An 18,736-nucleotide genomic window follows, 5' to 3' on the forward strand; every position below is an offset into this window, starting at 1 on the left:
AAAAGGAAATAAGGTAGACTGTAATTATAATTAATAGTTAATGTAAAACAAAACCTTAACATGGTTATTTTGGGAGGGGTGGAGTGGTATTTTGATCTTACTTAGAAACAGTTTCCAGGGATTCTGATTTTTTTATTTAATAATGAAGTGAATTAAAAGAAAAAAAAAAAAAAGGCAAGACAAATTCTACATTCTCTGATGATGTTTTCCTGTTTGGATTGAAAAATCTAGTTATTGTAAATTCTCTCTCAAGATACCCTACCTGTTTTTATCCTTGCTGTTTTAGCTGTCAATTCTCTCATGTAATTGTATCTTTAATATCCATTCTCACTGACAGATAACAAAGTGCATAATGCTATTTTGCTTGAACATGTTGTAACTGAAAGATAAAATGGCAGGTGCTAATTCATGTAAAGAACAGTCTAGGTCAAGTTATTTGATTTTCTACTGACCCATGCGATTCTCATAACAGGAAATTATATCATTGTTGACTTCAAGTGCTGATCTGTGATCATTTCAAAGTGTTTCATTACCTCTCATTACCAAATCTGTTAAATGAATACTGCAGGGTTATTTTGTGGTGTTTGTTGTTATTGGTTTTTTTATCCTTCCTTTCAGCAATGGTATAGCAACTCCATGAAAGTCATATCCTTGTGGTTGGCTGACAGATTAGACCTTCAGCTTCACATCTACCAGCTGAAGACTCTCATCAAGATAGTGAAGGTAAATAAAATGTGTTTGCATTAGGCTGCATAGTAAAGAGAGAAAAGTAATAAAGTAATAACATGAATAAGTATAGGTCAATCTAAAAGTTAGAAAATGTGGAATAAAGTTGTGAACTTATGTAGTTTTAAATTGGGATTTTTTTTCCCGCAGTTGTAGCAAATTCCAGAAGAAAAATAACTTATTAAACTCCCTGATGTTAGTTATGTGTGCACGAGTATTTGTTGTCCATTCTGGACTCAGGGACAATTAAGATTGTTCCAAGGAATTTTAACAGGTTACTTCTAGCTACACAGCAATGCTGTATGATTATTCTTACTAAATTATTGTTTGTCTTGTTACTGATATTTTTTTGTTTTACCTTAGTAATTCCAATAGTGTTCTTTCTCTGTTTTCCCCCTTTTCCTAAAAAACAAACTATTTTCTTTTTTATGTGCATCTGATTAATAGGTTTAATTGAAAACATTCAATGTATTCCATCTATTAGATAATATTTTCTAATTTTTTGTACTCAGGAATCAGTACTCAGCATCAATAGAAATACCAATCCCTCCAGTTCAGTCCTCAGTCATTTACAGTGACCAATGTCAAATCCTTCCAAGCAAAGTGTAATATTCCTTGCAATAGGGCAATTATGGGTTAACCTACCATAAAAGAAAGTTTCCTCCTAACTCCTTTTCAGATCTTAGTCAATACCTTTAGGCAAGAAACAGAAAACCATTTCAGATTTTTTTCCTTTTAATTCTGTATTGTTTAGCTTTGGACATTCTTGTTATCTGTATAAATGTGGAATAAGAAGCACCTGTTGTCAGTGGTGACCTTGATTGTTTCAAAATATTTTCTCATGAAATTCATGCAAGACTATAAATTCAGAAGCATTTTTACTCATATACACCAGAATTGCAACTGCAACTTTCAGGATTCACTAGCAAAAAGGAGCAGAACAGAGAGAAATGCAAGAAAACAGTCTTAATAATGATAGCATCATAGCTCCCTGAACCACCCAAGCTGACCTTAGCTATTTTTGACCTTAACCGATTTCTCTGTCAACAGGATTTAGCTCTTCACTATATTATGTGCCCAAATGGCAAAAGCAGTTTGCTATTGCTTGTTGAAATTAATAACTCTTATGAAAAGTTTAACAATATTCTCAAGTGAATCATAGAATAATTTGGGTTGGAAGGAACCTTAAAAATAATCTAGTTCCAACCCTCCTGCCATGGACAGGGACACCTTCCACTAGACCAGGCTGCTTGGAGCTCCATCCAGCTGGCCTTGAACACTTCCAGGGATGAGGCATCCACAACTTCTCTGAGCAACCTGTTCCAGTGCCTCACCACCCTCACAGGGAAGGATTTCTTCCTAACATCTAATCCTAACCTGTTCTCTTTCAGTTTGAATCCATTCCCCCCTGTCCTATCACTACATGCCCTTGTAAAAAGTCCCTCTCCAAGGTAGTTATCATCTCTTGGAGAAAAATATAGGTGTTAGAGGATCTAAAACCTGTGCCCAGTGAGATCTAAGAATGGGCAGGCTAAATTAGACCAGTGAAATATCAGCAGGGAGATGAAAAGAAGATCTTTCAAAACTGAAGTTCAGGTGAATGAGCAGCACTGCCAGCCCACCTTCCCTGTGCCATGTGGCACACTGGTTATCCTTGTTCAAAAGCAGAAAGCCTCCACTGGAGGTGGTAACACTCTGCTTATGGCAGTGACCTTTCTGTGTCCATATGCTCTGCATGTAAATTTCAAGTGTGTTATTCCAGGGCACCTTCTTTGGATACCAGAGACTGAAGAAGTTGAGGTCATTTTTATTTGTTCTGGAAAACAAAAAATTTTGTGCACCTGGGTTTTAGTGGGTGGAGAAGACAGAACCAGTAAAACAGGAACTCAGCAGACAGGAGCCTGCTAAGAAACAATGGTTTAAGTAGAGTATCATAAGAAACCTTCCCTGCTGCAGCCCATCTGGAGAGAGACATGTGGGGAGGCACAGTTCCTCCAAACTCTTGTGTGCATAAGGGCACTTTTCTGTTTGCTTTTGGGGAAAAAAAAATAAAAATAAAAAACAACCAACCAAACAAACAAAACCAAAACCAAAAAAACAACAACAACAAAAAAATACTGGAAGGCTGTATTGCCCCAGTCATCTCTTGAAGAAAAAAAAAAAAAAAAAGGAAAAAAAAGTAGGAGGTCGTTTTTAAGGGACATAGGATGAGTAAGAGAAACACATTTCTTTAGTGTTTGGCTGCAACAAAGGTAGTGGCATTATTAAGAAAGACTAGAAGAAGATGTGTTGTTCCCTTTATTCTCTTTAAAATCTTATGATGGCATTAAGGCTTTGTTAAATGTCCGAGACACGTACAGAGGGATATGACTAAAGAAGGGTCAAGGACCAAGAAAGTTAGGGAGAAATGAAAAATTAAGCTTGGAAGTGAACATTATTATCCTGCAAAACTGTGTCAAGAGAAGAGCAATGTCTGAACCCCAGAGTGCTGGTCTTAGAATGGGAAGAATACAAGGTAAAACTGAAAGAAATTGCTGCAGGACCTGTTAACAGCATAGAAGCAAATTGAATGCACAGTGTTATAAAAAGGGAATGCAGTGGTGACACTTGAAAAAGACCAGATGGGGTATGGGCAGGAGTGTGTGAGCAAAACATAAGCTGTGTCCGTTGACTCTGATATTGACCTGTGAAAGCCAAATAAATCTCAGTTGCAGTGATTCCAACAAGGTTTAAATAATCATCGTAGATAGTGGCAGAAAAAAATCTCCCAGATGAATGTTACCCATTTTAAGAGGTGTCTTTTGCAGTTCTTTGAAGTATTGAGTGAAACAAGATCAACTCTTTTCTTTCTCTAAGGGTTGTGGATGGTCTCCTCCTCAGGCAAAGGAATGGGCCTGATAGCCCTCAATTATCTTCCATTTTCTTTTCCCCATATTCTGTCATAAACATTTGGAATTTGTAGTGATAGTGTACACAAAATAAGAAACTAGCTAGATCAACTTGTCCTTCTTAAGCTTTTTAGGGTAACATCAGAAAAGATTATTTCAGATGGGTTACAACTTAAAAATAAAGAAGGTAGGTGATTTTCCGTATGCTTACGTGAACATAGCATTGATGAATTAAACAAGTTCACTCAGAATTCTTACATGATAGAAAGTCAAAGAAGAAAGTCATATCTGCTGGTTCATAGGAAGGATAGATACCAGGGAAACAAAACCATCTCAAGTGGAAAAAAAAAAGTAGATGTGAGTCAAAATTTAGAGGAAACTTAGAATCTAAAGTAACTGAATAAAGTAGTCAGCTGAGAAACACTGACATTTTAAAATGTAGATCATAATCCAAACTTTGATTTTCCACATTTGGCATACAAATGGAAAGATAAGTAAAAATTACATTGTGGAGAAAAAGTCAGGCATTTATGCTTTCTGTGAAATGACAGAACTACCTGTAGCCAAATTCACATTTCAATATGTATTTAGAAGAATTCTTTGCTGGTTTCTTACTGAATAAATGAGACAAATGGAAGTTACTGAGAAAACAGCAGTTATAGTATGCTGTAGCACACAACACAATCTCTTAAAGGAATGACCATCAAATTAGAATCTCTCGGGTTTATAGAAACCTCATGCAACCCAAAAACTAAGACTGCAAAATCTTTACCAAGATGATAGGTCCCTAACTGCAGAAGGAATGAAGCTGTGCCACTGGCATGCTAGAAATGGCCAATATACAGTAAAAAACTGCTCAAACTCGCTGAAGTCCAATTCAGGATGTTTTATTTTTGCCACAGAAATCCTACCGAGACTTCAGGTTACAAGGCGTGATGGAAGGAACGCTGAACAGTAAAACCTATGATACCATTCACAGCCGTCTGACTGTAGAGGAAGCCACAGTCTCAGTCACGGATGCAGGAGGACTTCAGGGCATTACTATGAAAGACAGTGATGAGGAGGAAGGATGATATTATCTCACAAAGCATTTGGAGTTGGGGGTGATGGTCTGAGGGTGGGGTTTATCTTTGGCTCGGGGTTTTTTTGGTAGCTTGTCCTTGTAGTTGCATTTATAGTTTTGCCTTATGATATCAGTGCAGAAATGTAATTTGCTCCACTAAAAAAGAAAGTAAGATTATCAGAGGAAAAGTGCCAAGGACTTTTTGATAATAATGGTTGTAGAATATTTTTATGTATAGCTTTGCTTAGGGCTGCAAGAATACTGGCATGGACTTTGAGTTCCACTTGTGATTATGTTTCTTCCACTTTTGTTTGTTACCATTCGTTCTTGTATCTCCATCTTATATTGACATCCTGTGCAGAAACAAAATGTGTGTCTCACTTAAAACACAACTCTACAGGAAATCTTCCTTGGAATAAGTCAATGCCCTAGGTGAAAAAAAATATTGTATTTTCAGAATTACTTTGTTAGCTTTATTTTGTGCTTAATTTTACATTATTATGTGATGTGCATTAAAAATTTTAATCTTGTTTCTTTGTATATTGAGGTTGGTATATAAGTAGTAGGACTTCAAGGGCAGTCAAACACATCCAAACTGCTTAGGAGTATTGTGTCTATTCAATTTGCAAGTTTAAAGATATCTCATCCTGTTGGATGTCAGTAAGCTTGCTATCAATGTTTGTATTTCTGTGAAAATTTTCAGGCAATAAGAACACATTTTGTCGTGACCATTTCTGTATCTACCCAAGTTTGTATAGAATTCAACAATTAAAAGATGTTTTCAATATTTCAAACCATTTGAACCATTGTATGATTCCTCATGAGAACAAGTTTTTTGAAAGATTATTCTATTTAGTTTATTTTGTGATTTACAGCAAATGTTTCATTTATAGAGCAGATATATATAACAAGTAAATACAGAAGGACACAATACCTTGATAAAGGAAAAAAGCAAACAAAAACACCTCACCAGCAGATGAACGCAGGACCCATTGCCTGTTTTTTGATGCCCTCAGTTTGAGCTGGAAAGAATTCAAATTTTCATCAGTCAAAACTCACACAGCTTATGAAAACTACAGCAGGCTTTTTTTTTCCTCCTTCTTCTTTTTGTGGGAGCATGAGTAATTCCCCAATTTGTGTACACAGAATCAGAAAGAACACAGATGACACCCAAAGTACTGAATGTTTCTCAGGTCCTTGTTGAGCCATAGCGTTATACCTGAAGGGCTTCACTGAGGGCATGTTGAGGGTTTATGAGGCTAACATGAGGCTTCCCTGCAAGAACAATCTGTAAGACTTCAGGGGTCTGTTGCAAGTATGCAGGGATGCAGGAACTGAGGATGAGAGCTGCAGGGAAAGTGACTTTCAGCACACTTGGAAGCTTGGACAAGCAGACATGGAAGGGCAAGTTACACTTCTCTTACATGTCTACAGAGAAACTGCAGGTAGCATTTTTTTTCCTGTGGCAAACCAGCCTTCTCATCTGTGCATGAGCTGAGGTGAATTCAGCAGAAGGAAGAACTGGGAGCTGGTGAGGAAGACCATTCTGCTCAGCTCTTTGTGCCCCAACTGAGTCCTTGCCCAGAGGGCCCCAGGAGGCTGGGAGGGCAGGAGTGCAGGCACCCCTGCCCCAGGACAGCTGCAGCTGCAGTGCAATGTGTGTTTTGGGGAGCAGCAGGGCAGGAGTTAACTGCTGTAGGGCAGAGTAGCCAGAGAGACAGGCAGGGGGAACACAGTGCATTCTCCTTCATTCACTTCCCATTCACGTTACCATCTCTGCTGGGCTGGAGGGAGCAGCAGTATTTTCCACTATTACCAGATGGGTTTGCTCATTTAGGTTTTGATAGCTGTAGAGGAATTACATATCCCTTTCCTATCGCTTGTCCTTGTGGTGCTAGTGCATGGAAGTTGACAGTGCTTGAAGGGCCAGGTGGGACTTGAAGGGCCAGAGTGTCAGTCAGGCACAGAGCTTCGTCTCTGCAAAAGTCTCCCTGCTTGCGCTCTCCCAACCATCTTTACATTGCTGTGACCCTGTGGAGGTGCCTGTGGAGAAGTCAGTTGTAAATAGGTGAAGGCAGGTGTCACTGCAGTGGCCCTGCAGTGCTTGCCAAGGCCTCCTAGTGCAGGGCCATGCCATATCCATGTTGAGCTCTCACTAGAAGGATTAGGAGATTTTTAGGTTCTGAGGTAACAGGAGAGTAGGAAGTGATACGAAAACTGGACACTGTCCTTAGCAAGCCACAAACAGTGTAGGGGCCTGGAGCAGGAACTAGAAACACTAGGGACATAAGTGGCTGTCACCAGCACAGACCATGAGGTAAGTGATGGGTCTGTCTCTCCTTCAGCAGAGACCAATCTTGCATTAACACCTCTGCCCTGCCCTGCTAGCCAAAAGCCCTGTGGGAAACAGTGATTTGTACTCACCTTCCCTTTGGGCTTTTCCTCTGTCCCAAGAGGGACCTCCTTGTGCCAAGAAGGGTTTCCTGGTAAGGCAAACAACTTTTCCTATCAATTTGGACAATTACAGAACAGGTTATAGTAATTTCAGCTGTTAAGGCCTCAAAAGTACTCGTAGGCCATCGTGGTCTTTAACAGGTGTCACCTGAGGACCCCACCAACAGCCTTTGTCCAGGGACTCTGCCTCAGCTTCATCCAGGGCTGAAGTCTCTTCATCAGCAACGGAAGAGGAGCAATGATTTCTCACTCAGCTGCAGCCCTACATGTGCTTGTTTATGTGCCCAGTTTGTCCAGATCCTGTCTCAGGGGTTGACTTCAGACCTCTATGACCATCACAAACGTGTCAGTGATCTGGGTTTCCACCACCTCTCCCCCTGCCCCACTCACTGGCTGGGTGTGGTGGGACTGGCCCTGGCTGGTGGGACCCTGTACAGACAGCCTGGGGAATCCCCCCAGCACCCTATATCTTAGGAAGCAGTCAACTCTGTCTACACCCTGACATAATTAAAAAAAAAAAAAAAAAGAAAAAAACCACCCAAACAATAAGACCATGAGGTTTTGTGGCTTGAAGTATGTCTGAGTTAATCAAATTTCATGAAGCATGATGCATGTAAACCCCATATGTCGAGCACTTTGCTATATGATTTTGTCTGCGTGCAGTACTTGCAAGACACATTTGTCAGTAAGATGGAAATGAGCAAGGAAATAGTAAAAAAAACCCCACCAAACCAAAACAAAGATGATTTGAGTAAGTAAATAGTAAAACAAACAAAACAACAAGAACAAAAAAAAACCAAACACAAACCAAAGGCCAAAGATGATGTAACCATGATAAAGAAGTTACAAGATGTTTGGGATTTCAGAGAAATTACCTCAGACACAAAGTATGTATAAGGTATTGCAAGAGAGACAGCACAGCAGACATCAATGGAAGGCAGGTGCAGAAACGACAGTGCTTCAAAGGTCCTTTCATTTCTTCTAAATTCAAGTATTTTCTTAGTAACTAGGTTTGTGAAACCGTGAACCAATACCAAGCTTGAGAAGTCCGGTAGGTACCTGCGTGACCATTCCACCGCTGGACACCGCCGCTGTCAGCAGCCGCGGCAAAGCCCCGCGAGGGCGGGCGCAGGGGCCACCTTTACATCTTAACTGGGGTGTTTAAACCCTCAGCACGCTCCGGAGGTGTGTGCCCGTACCGAGCGGCCACATCGCCTCCGTGCGAGGCAGCCAGCGGCGCACCCGCCACGCTGTCCTGGGTCTGCGGGAGCCTCCACGGGGACACTGCCCCCGCCGCCGCCTCCTAAGCGGGCACGGAGTGCAGAAAGCCTTCAGCAAGGGGGCAGGAGGGGTCTCGTTTAATTCCCCCCCACCCCTCACCCCGCGCCTTAATGGTATAAAAGGGTCTGTAGAAGCCGAACCAGCAGAAGCCATGGCCGAGTGCGCGCCCCGCGCTGCGAGCGGTGCTCGGGGCCGGGGCAAGAAAGCGGCGCTGACCCTCACAGCTCTCCTGCCACTGGGCAGGGGGTTCCCGGGGCCAAGAGCTCGCCCCCTCGCCTATCGCTTACCCTGGACAAGGGGTAAGCCAAGGCAGCGGCTGTGGGAATCTCCGCGGCGACAAGAGCGACTTCAGGGCACTGAGCCTCCCACCTCCAGCCGAGCAAAAAACCTCTGTCCAGGCACCGCAGCTCCCCTGCTGCGCTGCTCGCCCCAGCCGACCAAGCCCGCCCCGGTGGGTCCCGCCGCTGATACTGGCGGTCCTAGAGCGGCCCCGCGCTGTAAACCCGACCGGAGCGGAGGACAGGAAGCCCCCCTGTGCAGGAGCCGGCGCAGCTTGGGAGGGACCGCTAGACCGAGAGGCTCTCGGGGCACCGGGTGCTCATCGAGAGGGTTCCCAGCGGAGCGGAGCGGTTTCCCTCCTCTCTCCTCCCTCCCTCCTGTCCCCTGTGGACATGACACTCACACAACTCCTCCCGAGGGGATCTCGAGTGTGGTGTTTCCGGGCTTGAGGGGCCAGAGCTCCTCCTGGAACACACCAGAGTCCCGCCGCAGAGGGCAGCCGGGGCACCAGTGTCAACTTTCTGAGTGGGCAGCAAGTGAGGCTCCACGAGGGACACGGCGATGAGCTCGGGGGTTCGGGGAGTGGTTGTAAGGCTGCGAGGCGGGTTCCTGCACAGAGAGTGCCCGTTTTGCACCTACCTGTGTTTTGAATCAGACGTTCGGCTGTCAGCAAAAGAGCGCGGAACAGACGGCGGGAGCCGCATGGCAGCAGCAGGGCAGTAGGGAAGCCGAGAGGGAGCCGGGTTCGTTCTGTGCGAAACGGACGGAACCCTCGACGCCCTTGGGACCCACGGAAACATCATGGCCGGCCTCCCACCGGCACGGGCGCGTTTTGTCTTAAGAGCGACTGGGGAGGGAAAAAAAAAAGAAAAAAAAAGAGGCAGCTAAACAAACAAAAAGGAACAATCACACACACACATAAAGTTTACTTTTACGGCCTTAGGAGGAGTACTGTCGTGTCGCCCCTCCCCCTGCCCCGTTCCGAGTGATGCTCAGTTCTCCCTTGTGTCCGTGCCCGGGTAGGGGCACCGGGCGAGCAGGCGGGGTGACGGGGAGCCCTCTCCGGGATCTTCCAGGAGCGGCCGAGACGGAGCACGGCTCCTGCTTTTGTTCTTATTTTCACATTTTTCACTTGGCTTCTCCCTCCCTCTCAGCAGCGGCGAATCGAAACGGGCCCCACCAGAAGCGAGAGAGGTCCGGCAGACACCTTCTCCCCGTCGCCATGGCGAGCCCGGCCCACACAGCGACCCGCTCTTTGCTTTGCTCCAAGTTACCTCCCAATACACTGACAGAAAAACGGAAACAAAAAATAAGTTAATTGCTCCTGATCCTATTCAGGAATCTTAAAAATAAATAGCTTCCCCCAGCCAAAGAGCGCGAGACGTTCATTTAGTGGCAACGGGGCTAAACATTTGTTGAACTGGGAAAGGAACAAATGAGAAAGTGTCATTCATGGCTCCAGCTGCCGCTGGCCTCTCCCAGCCACTTCCACCAAGGGCCCTTTGGAGCTGATGACACCGCTGGGTCCCCTCACAGGCGGACTGATTAGATTAGACGTGATGGCTGCGGTTCACGTTTGGAGCTGGCACACTTAGCCAAATCGCTCGCATGAATTACGGGAGGGCCGGAAGCGCTGCTTTAGAGGGTCACTTGTAATTTCGTTTATATGTGATTAAAGGCTTTATACGTGAAAAGGCTTAATTTGCACCAGTTTGTTTTTCTATTTAGAGGAATCTGTACGAAATGTACTGTACTTCCAAACTTTGTTTCACCTCCGGCAACACTTGTGTTGGGCGGGTCAGTGTCAACTGGTTTTCGTTTGGGATGGATTCGGTTAAAAATAGCAGTACTGTATTTTTTTGCTTGTAGTGGAACTGCTATAGAAGGATACCAACACACCCTCACTGTATGGGAAGACTACACATAGTCTCTGAAGGTATACACACACACACGCACATAAATTATTAATTTTTTCTACCGGAGAAAGTGTCAGTTGAGAAAATGTCGAAGTGTTACAACTTAAAACAACGCAGCAAAACCCAAGCGCCTTTGCCTGCGCTCCCGAAGCAGCAGAGCTCGAGGCTGCTGGGAAGTGCACCCGAGTTCTACGGCCGCCCCCTCCTCGCCTCGCCTCGCCGGGGCCGGGCCAGGTCGGCCTGAGAGCCATGTACCCCACCGCAGCAGTCGGGCGGGCAGCGGCAGCAGCAGATTCCACCTAAAAAGACGGCGGCGCGGGCTGATAAACGGTGACGGCGGATGACCCACGGGGGTCTGCTTCTCCTCGCTTTAACTCCCCCGTTTATGTCTTGACTTCCCTTCAAAAGACAGTAAACAACAAGCCCTGAGTGGGAATAAACGCCCTTCAGCCCCGCAGCAGCCGGGAGCTAATTCCGAATTGTAACAAGCCGGGGCCAGCGTGCTGAGCCGCGGCGGGTCTGCGGGCGGACGGGCGGGGGACACGGATCCTCGGGCAGGGCACGGCGGCGGCGGGGCTGAGGGAGGACGGCGCTGCTGTTCCGTGTCGGGATAAATCGCCTCTTCACAAATTCGGCGGCTGGGAAGGGGACGGCTCGGACTGATGCGTATCGAGAGGAAACCCGAGCTTTAACAGCGAATCCCGGTGGTGGCACTATTAATGACGACTATTAGAACAATAATAACAGTAATCAGGGTCTGGCCAGGCGCTGTCGGGTCCGCTGGTGTCGCGGCCAGAAGGATGCTCTGTAACCTCCCGGGTTACCTGCACACTTGGGTTGCCCGGAGACGCCTCGGAGCCAGGCGGGTCGCTTGCCCTCCACGCCCTTCCCCGGCCGGGGAGAGCCGGCTTCGGGCGCGCAGAGGGAGCAGCCCGCTCGGGCAAGAGCCTTGTGGTAAAACACTCCCAGGAAAATATTAATACACGCAACAGAAGGTTAGCGGAGTTATTATCCTTTTCAATTCATTTTTTACTTAAAAACGCAATGGAATTATTCATTTTATTAAGGGGGAAGAAATTAAAGATTAGGCTTTAGGCGGTATTTTACCTCCCTCTAATCGCTTCTGGGATCGGATTGGAGTAATCCTGACGACGAGATGAATTCACCAGTGACTCGGATTTTGAATGCATGTAGAGATACGTTATGATAATAATGCAAGTGAGCAATATCAAGAACATAGCTTAGGAGCGAATGAAACACAAAGCTGATTACGGGGAAAAAGAGAACAGCAGCTTTCCCGGGCAGAGCACGAAATCAACTCGAGGCAAAACTTTTGCCCTTAATTCCTCCGACGGTTCGTAACACAGGGAGGCCGGCAGGCCCGCTCCTTCCCCCGTCGGCCCCTTCTGCCGGGACTCGATAAGTGCCGCCAGACTGGAGGGAGCCCCGGGCCCGTCGTGAACCTGCCAAAAGAAACTGGCCAAGAAGTTTCTTATTGCTACCTTCAGAGCCTGTAAATCTTTCTGCCTCTAGCAAAAACAAACCTGCACTAGCACGACTGCAGGACATTTGCAGCTCAGCAGATATGCAAAATCGCTAAAAAGATGCGGTCCGAGAGCAAGGCAAAGCTCAGGACAGGACTGAAAAAAATCGACACTGATTTTAATAACTCTATCTATACTGCGGGTAACTCCAGAATTAACGAGGCTCCATCTCTTGAGACGGAACGGGATGACTTTCCCCCCAAAAAAAAAAATTTTAAAAACGTTGCTTTTAGATCGCTATTGAATAATTAGGCACTAACATAAGTTTTCCTGCACAGTACAAAAAGAAAGTGAGACGTATCCGAAGGGAACTAACGAATAATAAAGCTCCCGTTTCTCCAAGAGTGTATCTCAGTATGGAGGATAATTGCAATGGCAGGGCTGTAATTGCTGCTTTGGGATATTTACCCTGCTCAAATGACACTACATATTTTACTTTCAAACACGTGTCAAAAAGTCAATCCCAAAAAGACCAGTTAAGAGCAAGCTGTTAACATATTAAGTATATGGGATTTGAAGCCTCTAAAACCCACTCAACAATAATTCCCTTCTTCAGCACCAATCAAGAGGAAATTTGCCTAGATTGAATTAAATGTAAATTGCTCTGAAGGAGGAAACTCTCCTCTGGCGGACACAAAATACGCGAGAGACACCGACACACCGGAGAAGCAGGGGAACACGGCTCCGGCCCCCGTCCCACCTCCCCCCTCCCCCGCGGGTCACTGCTGCCTCCTTCTCCCCCAGGTCGGTGACACCGGCCGAGCCGGGGCTGGTGGTGCCAGTGCGGGAAGCAGCAGGTAAGAGGCAGGCGGGTGCGGCAGCCCCATCAGGGTCAGCAATTACGGTCTTAACGCCCTGACCCATGTGCCGTGGGGGACTGGGGGGAGGGAGGGGGAGGTGAGCGGCGCAGCCCCGGTCAACGGCCCCCCATCCAGACCGGGGGGAAACAGGGAGCAGGGCTGAAGCGGGGCATCACGGCTGGAGACCCCTAAGGGCCCAGCACGGATTCCGCCCTTCCTTCGTCGTCCCACTCTTGCCCGCACGGCTGTGTCCTCCCCGGCAGGTTCCGAGGCCAGCCCCGGCTCTTGTTGCCCGCCTGCGCTCCGGGCACCGGCGGGACAGGGCGGACACGGAGGTTGCAGGGCGTGCGGGGCACGTCCTCTGCAGCGAGGGGTGCACAGGCCGCGGCCCATCGTTCGACGTCCGTCCCGGAGACAGCAGGATGTTCTCTTCCTCCGTCCCCCGCAGCTCCCCGTTGCTGACACGGAGCTCCCGGCCACGGAGGTACCGTCGTGGAACAGCCGCTGCCTTGCCCTCCTCAAACGGAGTCGCTGTGGCCCGGGGCGGCGTCGGTCAGGTCCAACCGCCGAGGGCAAGGATGCCTCCCTTCATCCCTCCTTCCGTTCCTCCATTCCTGCTTCCCTCCCCAGGCCCCCAGCCCTTCATCCCTGCTCTCACTTTCCCTCAAGTTGGTTGTCCTGGGCCGAGAGGTGATGGGGAGACACAGCCTTTTTCGGGTTCTTCGGCTGGTACCAGAGCAGCGGGGGCGCGCCTCCCTTGCCTCGCTGGAGGCTTCTCTCCATTAGCTTCTCCCACTCGGTCCCGGAGAAAGGCAGCGCTGGACATCTGGAGGGAAGGCTCCCCCATGGGTCCCTCCGCTGGGGGAAGCGGCCCAGCCGCTCTCTGCGGGAGGTGGAAAGAACAGAGGGACCCTTGGCTTCTCCCTGGGGTTACTTCGGTAGCAGCCTCTCAGTGAGTAGCCAAGTGAACCCCAGGCCGGAGGGAAAACGGGATCTTGTCCTGAGCCCGAATTGTCGACTGGTGGGATGGGCGGGAACATAGAAAGCCCCATACCCACTGCTGCCCCTCTCATCTCCCCGACCACCCCCGCTTCGCTGTAAGTACGAACAGCCGCTGGAGCTACCCGCCCCGAACAGGGCCGTCAAGCTTTTGGGCATCGCATCTGTTTAGGTGCATATATACCTATAAGCAGTGTGGAGCCTGTATTTTCCTCCGTGTATCTATACCAGCTCTGAGTTTTCCGTGTTTGTGTTGTGCATGTATCATATAAGGACAGAGAAACTAAACTTAGTTTATATGCAGGTTACATATATATATGTATGTAAAAATATATAAATAGTGCTTCAGATTTAAAAAGCACTCCCTACCTCTTTTTTCTTATTTTCCCCTGCCCCAGATTTTGAGTCATCCTTTTGCTCTCAAGCACTCGTTCTATTTGGCCCGGGAGGTGCCTGCCTCCCCTCGCGCTGCTCTGGCCGTCTGCTTGCCGCAAGTCCCCCGCTTAATTGTCTACCGTGTTTTCCAAAAGCTCACCACCATCTGACCTTGTTCTTTAAAGCAGTGAGCAGACCAGGAGCAGTCTCAGGAGCAGAGCAGCCATCTCCCTCCCTCCCTCGGACACACACACGTACGCGCGCACAAAGAGAGCTCGGGCTGGAAAGTAGCAAGGAAATAAACAGCTTCCCCTCCAGCCGCTTCTTCTGCAGCACCTCGTTTGACAAATACCCTCGTGCTTGCCCTTGAATTGGGTTTCACATCCCTATTTAGTTCTTGGACAATGATTTTAGATGATGTCACTTAAAGCCAAACAAGAAAATTGATCTCGGATTTGCTTGGCCTCTAAAGCTTGGTTAAGCAGATTGCAAATAATAATAATAAAAAGAGAGAGGGAGGGAGGCAGAGGGGAGAGCGGAGAGGAGGGAAAGCCACCTCCTTCCCTGGGCGGGGGAGGCGCGGGCGCCAATGAAAAGTAGCCGCTTGCTGGGGGGGGGGAAAACTTTTCCTGTTGACTGTTGGAAGCGAATTGAGCAATTATCTAGTTTACCTTCTCCTCTTGGAAGTTAACGATTGGCGAGATCTTGGCTGCGTTATTGACACAACACTTTCTATTGATAGAAATAAGTAGCGATTGTCCCGAGTCATTGGTGCGCCAAAGTAAACTGTGATGGGCTGGCGTGAGTCCACTGGACTGAGAAGGCTGGTTCCGCCGGCGGAGACTGTGGTGATGGTGGCGGCGATGATGCTGGTCTCCCTCCTCGCAGATCAGTAACAAGAAAAGGGGCAGAGAAAGTGAAAGAGAGAGAGAGGGGAGAGGAGGGGGAAAAAAAAAAAAAAGAGGCGTCTACCAGAGCGGCACAAACCGGGCGAACAAATGCAATTCAGCCATGGACAATAGTGGCCACCACACGGCGACCAAAACCCTAGCGACTCCTCCAGCCAGAGAAAGCCTGTCTGCCAGGAGCAACATGATCAGCACGCCCAAGCCCCTCGCCTTCTCCATTGAGCGCATCATGGCGCGGACTCCAGAGCCCCGCTCCATCCCCGTCCCGCAGCTCCTCCATGGCTCCGTGGCCAAAGGCGACCCCAAGCACCCGCTGCATCTCAACTCTTCCATCCCCTGCATGATCCCATTTGTCCCGGTGGCGTACGACACCCTGCCCAAAGCGGCGGTGGCCGGAGCGGAACCCAGGAAGGCTCACTTAGACTCCTCTTCCTCACCCTCCTTTAGCTGCGGCGATCTCTTGAACTGTGCCCTGAGCTTGAAAGGAGATTTCCCCCGCGATGCCCTGCCCTTGCAGCAGTACAAACTGGTAAGACCCCGAGTGGTCAATCACTCCTCCTTCCACGCCATGGGAGCCCTGTGCTATTTCAACCGAGGCGACAGCCCCTGTCACCCGTCCTCCAGTGTCAACATCCACCCGGTGGCTTCTTATTTCCTCAGCTCTCCCTTGCACCCGCAGTCCAAGGCTTACCTGGCGGAGCGGAACAAGCTGGTGCTGCCGACCGTGGACAAGTACCCGGCGGGGGTGGCCTTCAAGGACTTATCGCAGGTTCAGTTGCAACACTACATGAAAGAAAGTGCTCAGATCCTCTCAGAAAAAATCTCCTATAAAACCTCTGAGATCAGCCGCGGCTCTCCCAACAGCAAGCCCAAAGTTTTCACGTGTGAAGTTTGTGGAAAGGCAAGTAGCGCCGCAGCCCCTTTCCTTTCCTCAGCCTCCTGTCCCCGTTCGTCTGTCCGCCGGTTGTCAGTCCCCTTGCTTGATTTTTAAACGACGGCTTCCCCTCATCACTCTCATCTTCTAATAGTAATTTCATTTAATTATTTTTGTCTGATTCCTCTTTACAGGTATTTAATGCACATTATAACTTAACGCGCCATATGCCAGTGCACACGGGAGCCAGACCCTTTGTTTGCAAAGTTTGCGGGAAGGGTTTTAGACAGGCGAGCACGCTTTGCCGGCACAAGATCATCCACACCCAGGTGAGCGCCCCCTCCGTCCCTTCCTCTCTGCCCAAGACCCTCCACTCACGTTTTTCGGGTTTCTCGGCGATGTCCGACTGCTCTGAGACAGCGGCGTGCGGTGTGGGGCGGCCGATCCAGAGCCGCGGGGGGATTTCCTTTGCCCCAAGCGCGGTAGGTACCTCCGGGTGTCCCGCACCGGCAGCTGCGAGCCGTCAGTTAACATATATACCCCACAAACCAGCTCATAAACCACGCAAAACAGCACACAGACCCCGGCAACCAGAAGACAGACCTCGCAAAACAGCCAACAAGCAGTGACTTGGTGTTTGTTTCTCTCCAGGAAAAACCACACAAGTGCAACCAGTGCGGCAAAGCCTTTAACAGGAGCTCGACGCTGAACACGCACACTCGAATACACGCCGGCTACAAACCATTTGTCTGTGAATTTTGTGGCAAAGGATTTCACCAGAAAGGTACCAGTCTCCAGCGCCCTCTCTCTTGCCCCGCTTCCCTCTCCCCAGTCGAGGTCAAGTGTCGGGACAATTCGCGACAGGAAGGCTGGTGGGGAGTTAATTTTGTTTTAAATATTTGTTATTAGATATTTAGGTTAACTTTAAGTATCGCTAGCCCCGACATATCTCCTTTGGCCTAGCCCACGGAGCGGGGCAGAGGTCTCGTTCCGGGGGGGAGTGCGGGGCAGTCATTCCGCGGGAAGAGCCCCTTCTCCCCGCACCGCAACACGCAGCTTCCAGCGCGGTTCGGCAAATAAGTTCGCTGATTTTTTTTTGCCTCCAAATGCAAGAATTTAGCTAGTTCCCCCCCCCCCCCCCCCCCCCGCGTTGCTGGGAAGGCTAAATCCAGGCGTTTTATTTCTGCAACTGTCGTGATTTTGGTTTTTTCGATCGTTCCCTTGTCGTCTGTCAGAGGAACAGCCGCGGGGATGATGATGAGAAGGTGGGCGTTTGCTGAGAGACCGGCGGTCGTTTAAGCCTAAAGCCGCGCTCTGATCACAAGACAGGGTTTAGGGATTTTTATATTTTTCTCCTTTTTGCAGCGTCGATCTCGCAAACCCAGATCCCTTTGCCCTTCTTGTCTCGTTCCCAGGCAATTACAAAAACCACAAGCTGACTCACAGCGGGGAGAAGCAGTTCAAGTGCAATATCTGCAACAAGGCTTTCCACCAGGTGTACAACCTGACCTTCCACATGCACACCCACAACGACAAGAAGCCCTTCACCTGCCCCACCTGCGGCAAAGGCTTCTGCAGGAACTTTGACCTCAAGAAGCACGTCCGCAAGCTGCACGACAGCGCCCTGGGACTGCCCCGGCCCCCCGTCGAGCTGGGGGGGCCCGACCCACCGCCCCCGCCCGGGCCGCTGCTGCAGGGCCCGCCGCCGCTCCAGCCCTGAGGGGCGGCCGCCCGTGCGAGCCCCCACCGCCTCTTTGCATGCACCTGTTAAGCGGTTTTGTGTATTATGCTCTATATCGCCACTAACGTTTATGGACTGATTGTTGGGGTTTTTTTATTTTTTTCGTTTGTTCTTTAAAGACTCAATTTTTTGTTGTTGTTGTTGCATCTCAGGTGGAGAGATGGTTTAAAAAAAAAAAAAAAAAGAAAAAGCGCCAAGCCAATTTCTGCTGTATTTATTTGGGATCTGTATTACCCGAGCGGGGAACGCTGAACCACTTTAATTATTTCGATGTATATATATCCCCACTGTGTTGATCTTGTCCTGCCTCTGCTGCCTGCTGGTTATCCCTTCTTGGTTTCCTCCTCTTCCTCTTCCCCCTGAATATAGTATCTATATGGACAGAACTGTTCTCTATGTACGGATTTGAATATCGGATTGATTCTTGCAAGTGGAGGGGAAAAAAAAAAAAAAAAAAGAAAGAATTCGTTGACCTGGTGGAAATAAACCTTTGCCGAGGAGTGACTGCGGCGGCGGGGGCTGCGGTGCGGCCGGGCGGGCGGGGACCGCGGCGTTGGCGCTGCCGCACGGCAAAGCTCTCCCGCGTCCTTGCCAAAACACTGAAACAACCGCTAAAGACTTTAATTAAGAGGGGTAATTAGTTCGGATTGATCAAAGCCGAGTTGTTATGTTATTAGCTGCTCAGCAGACTCTGCCAAGCCGAGCCTTGAAAACAAAGCCCGCCCGTCGGTGGGCGGTTGAGGAGCAGCGGGAGGGGGTGTCTGGGATTATACGGCTCCCGCGGTAACCGAGCCAGGCATGGGAGACGGGTGCTACCCTCCGGGAAGGGGAGGCGGGCCCGCTCACCTCCCGCTGCTGGCGCAGCGCTGTGCCCGCAGCTCACCTCAT

At 48.6% G+C, this 18,736-nt stretch overlaps 2 protein-coding genes across 20 annotated transcripts in view; both read left to right on the forward strand.

The window, feature by feature from the left end:
- CADPS2 (calcium dependent secretion activator 2) overlaps window positions 1-5,472 on the forward strand; it is a 295,682-nt gene extending 290,210 nt beyond the window's left edge. For all 19 annotated transcript variants that reach the window (XM_032687469.1, XM_032687472.1, XM_032687479.1 and 16 more), the window contains 2 exons: window positions 619-723; window positions 4,517-5,472. In XM_032687469.1, the coding sequence (XP_032543360.1) occupies window positions 619-723; window positions 4,517-4,687 (276 nt within the window). In that variant the 3' untranslated portion in view covers window positions 4,688-5,472. The remainder of the gene's footprint in view (window positions 1-618; window positions 724-4,516) is intronic.
- A 7,286-nt stretch (window positions 5,473-12,758) lies between these two features.
- Window positions 12,759-18,239, forward strand: FEZF1 (FEZ family zinc finger 1). Its single transcript, XM_032687489.1, has 5 exons — window positions 12,759-12,948; window positions 15,068-16,134; window positions 16,302-16,436; window positions 16,759-16,891; window positions 17,523-18,239. The coding sequence occupies exons 2-5, from the start codon at window positions 15,337-15,339 to the stop codon at window positions 17,825-17,827; spliced, it is 1,371 nt and encodes a 456-aa protein (XP_032543380.1). The 5' UTR covers window positions 12,759-12,948; window positions 15,068-15,336; the 3' UTR covers window positions 17,828-18,239.
- Window positions 18,240-18,736: the final 497 nt, after the last annotated feature.

The sequence above is a fragment of the Chiroxiphia lanceolata genome, chromosome 5 (assembly GCF_009829145.1).
Source record: "Chiroxiphia lanceolata isolate bChiLan1 chromosome 5, bChiLan1.pri, whole genome shotgun sequence".
NCBI lineage: Eukaryota > Metazoa > Chordata > Aves > Passeriformes > Pipridae > Chiroxiphia > Chiroxiphia lanceolata.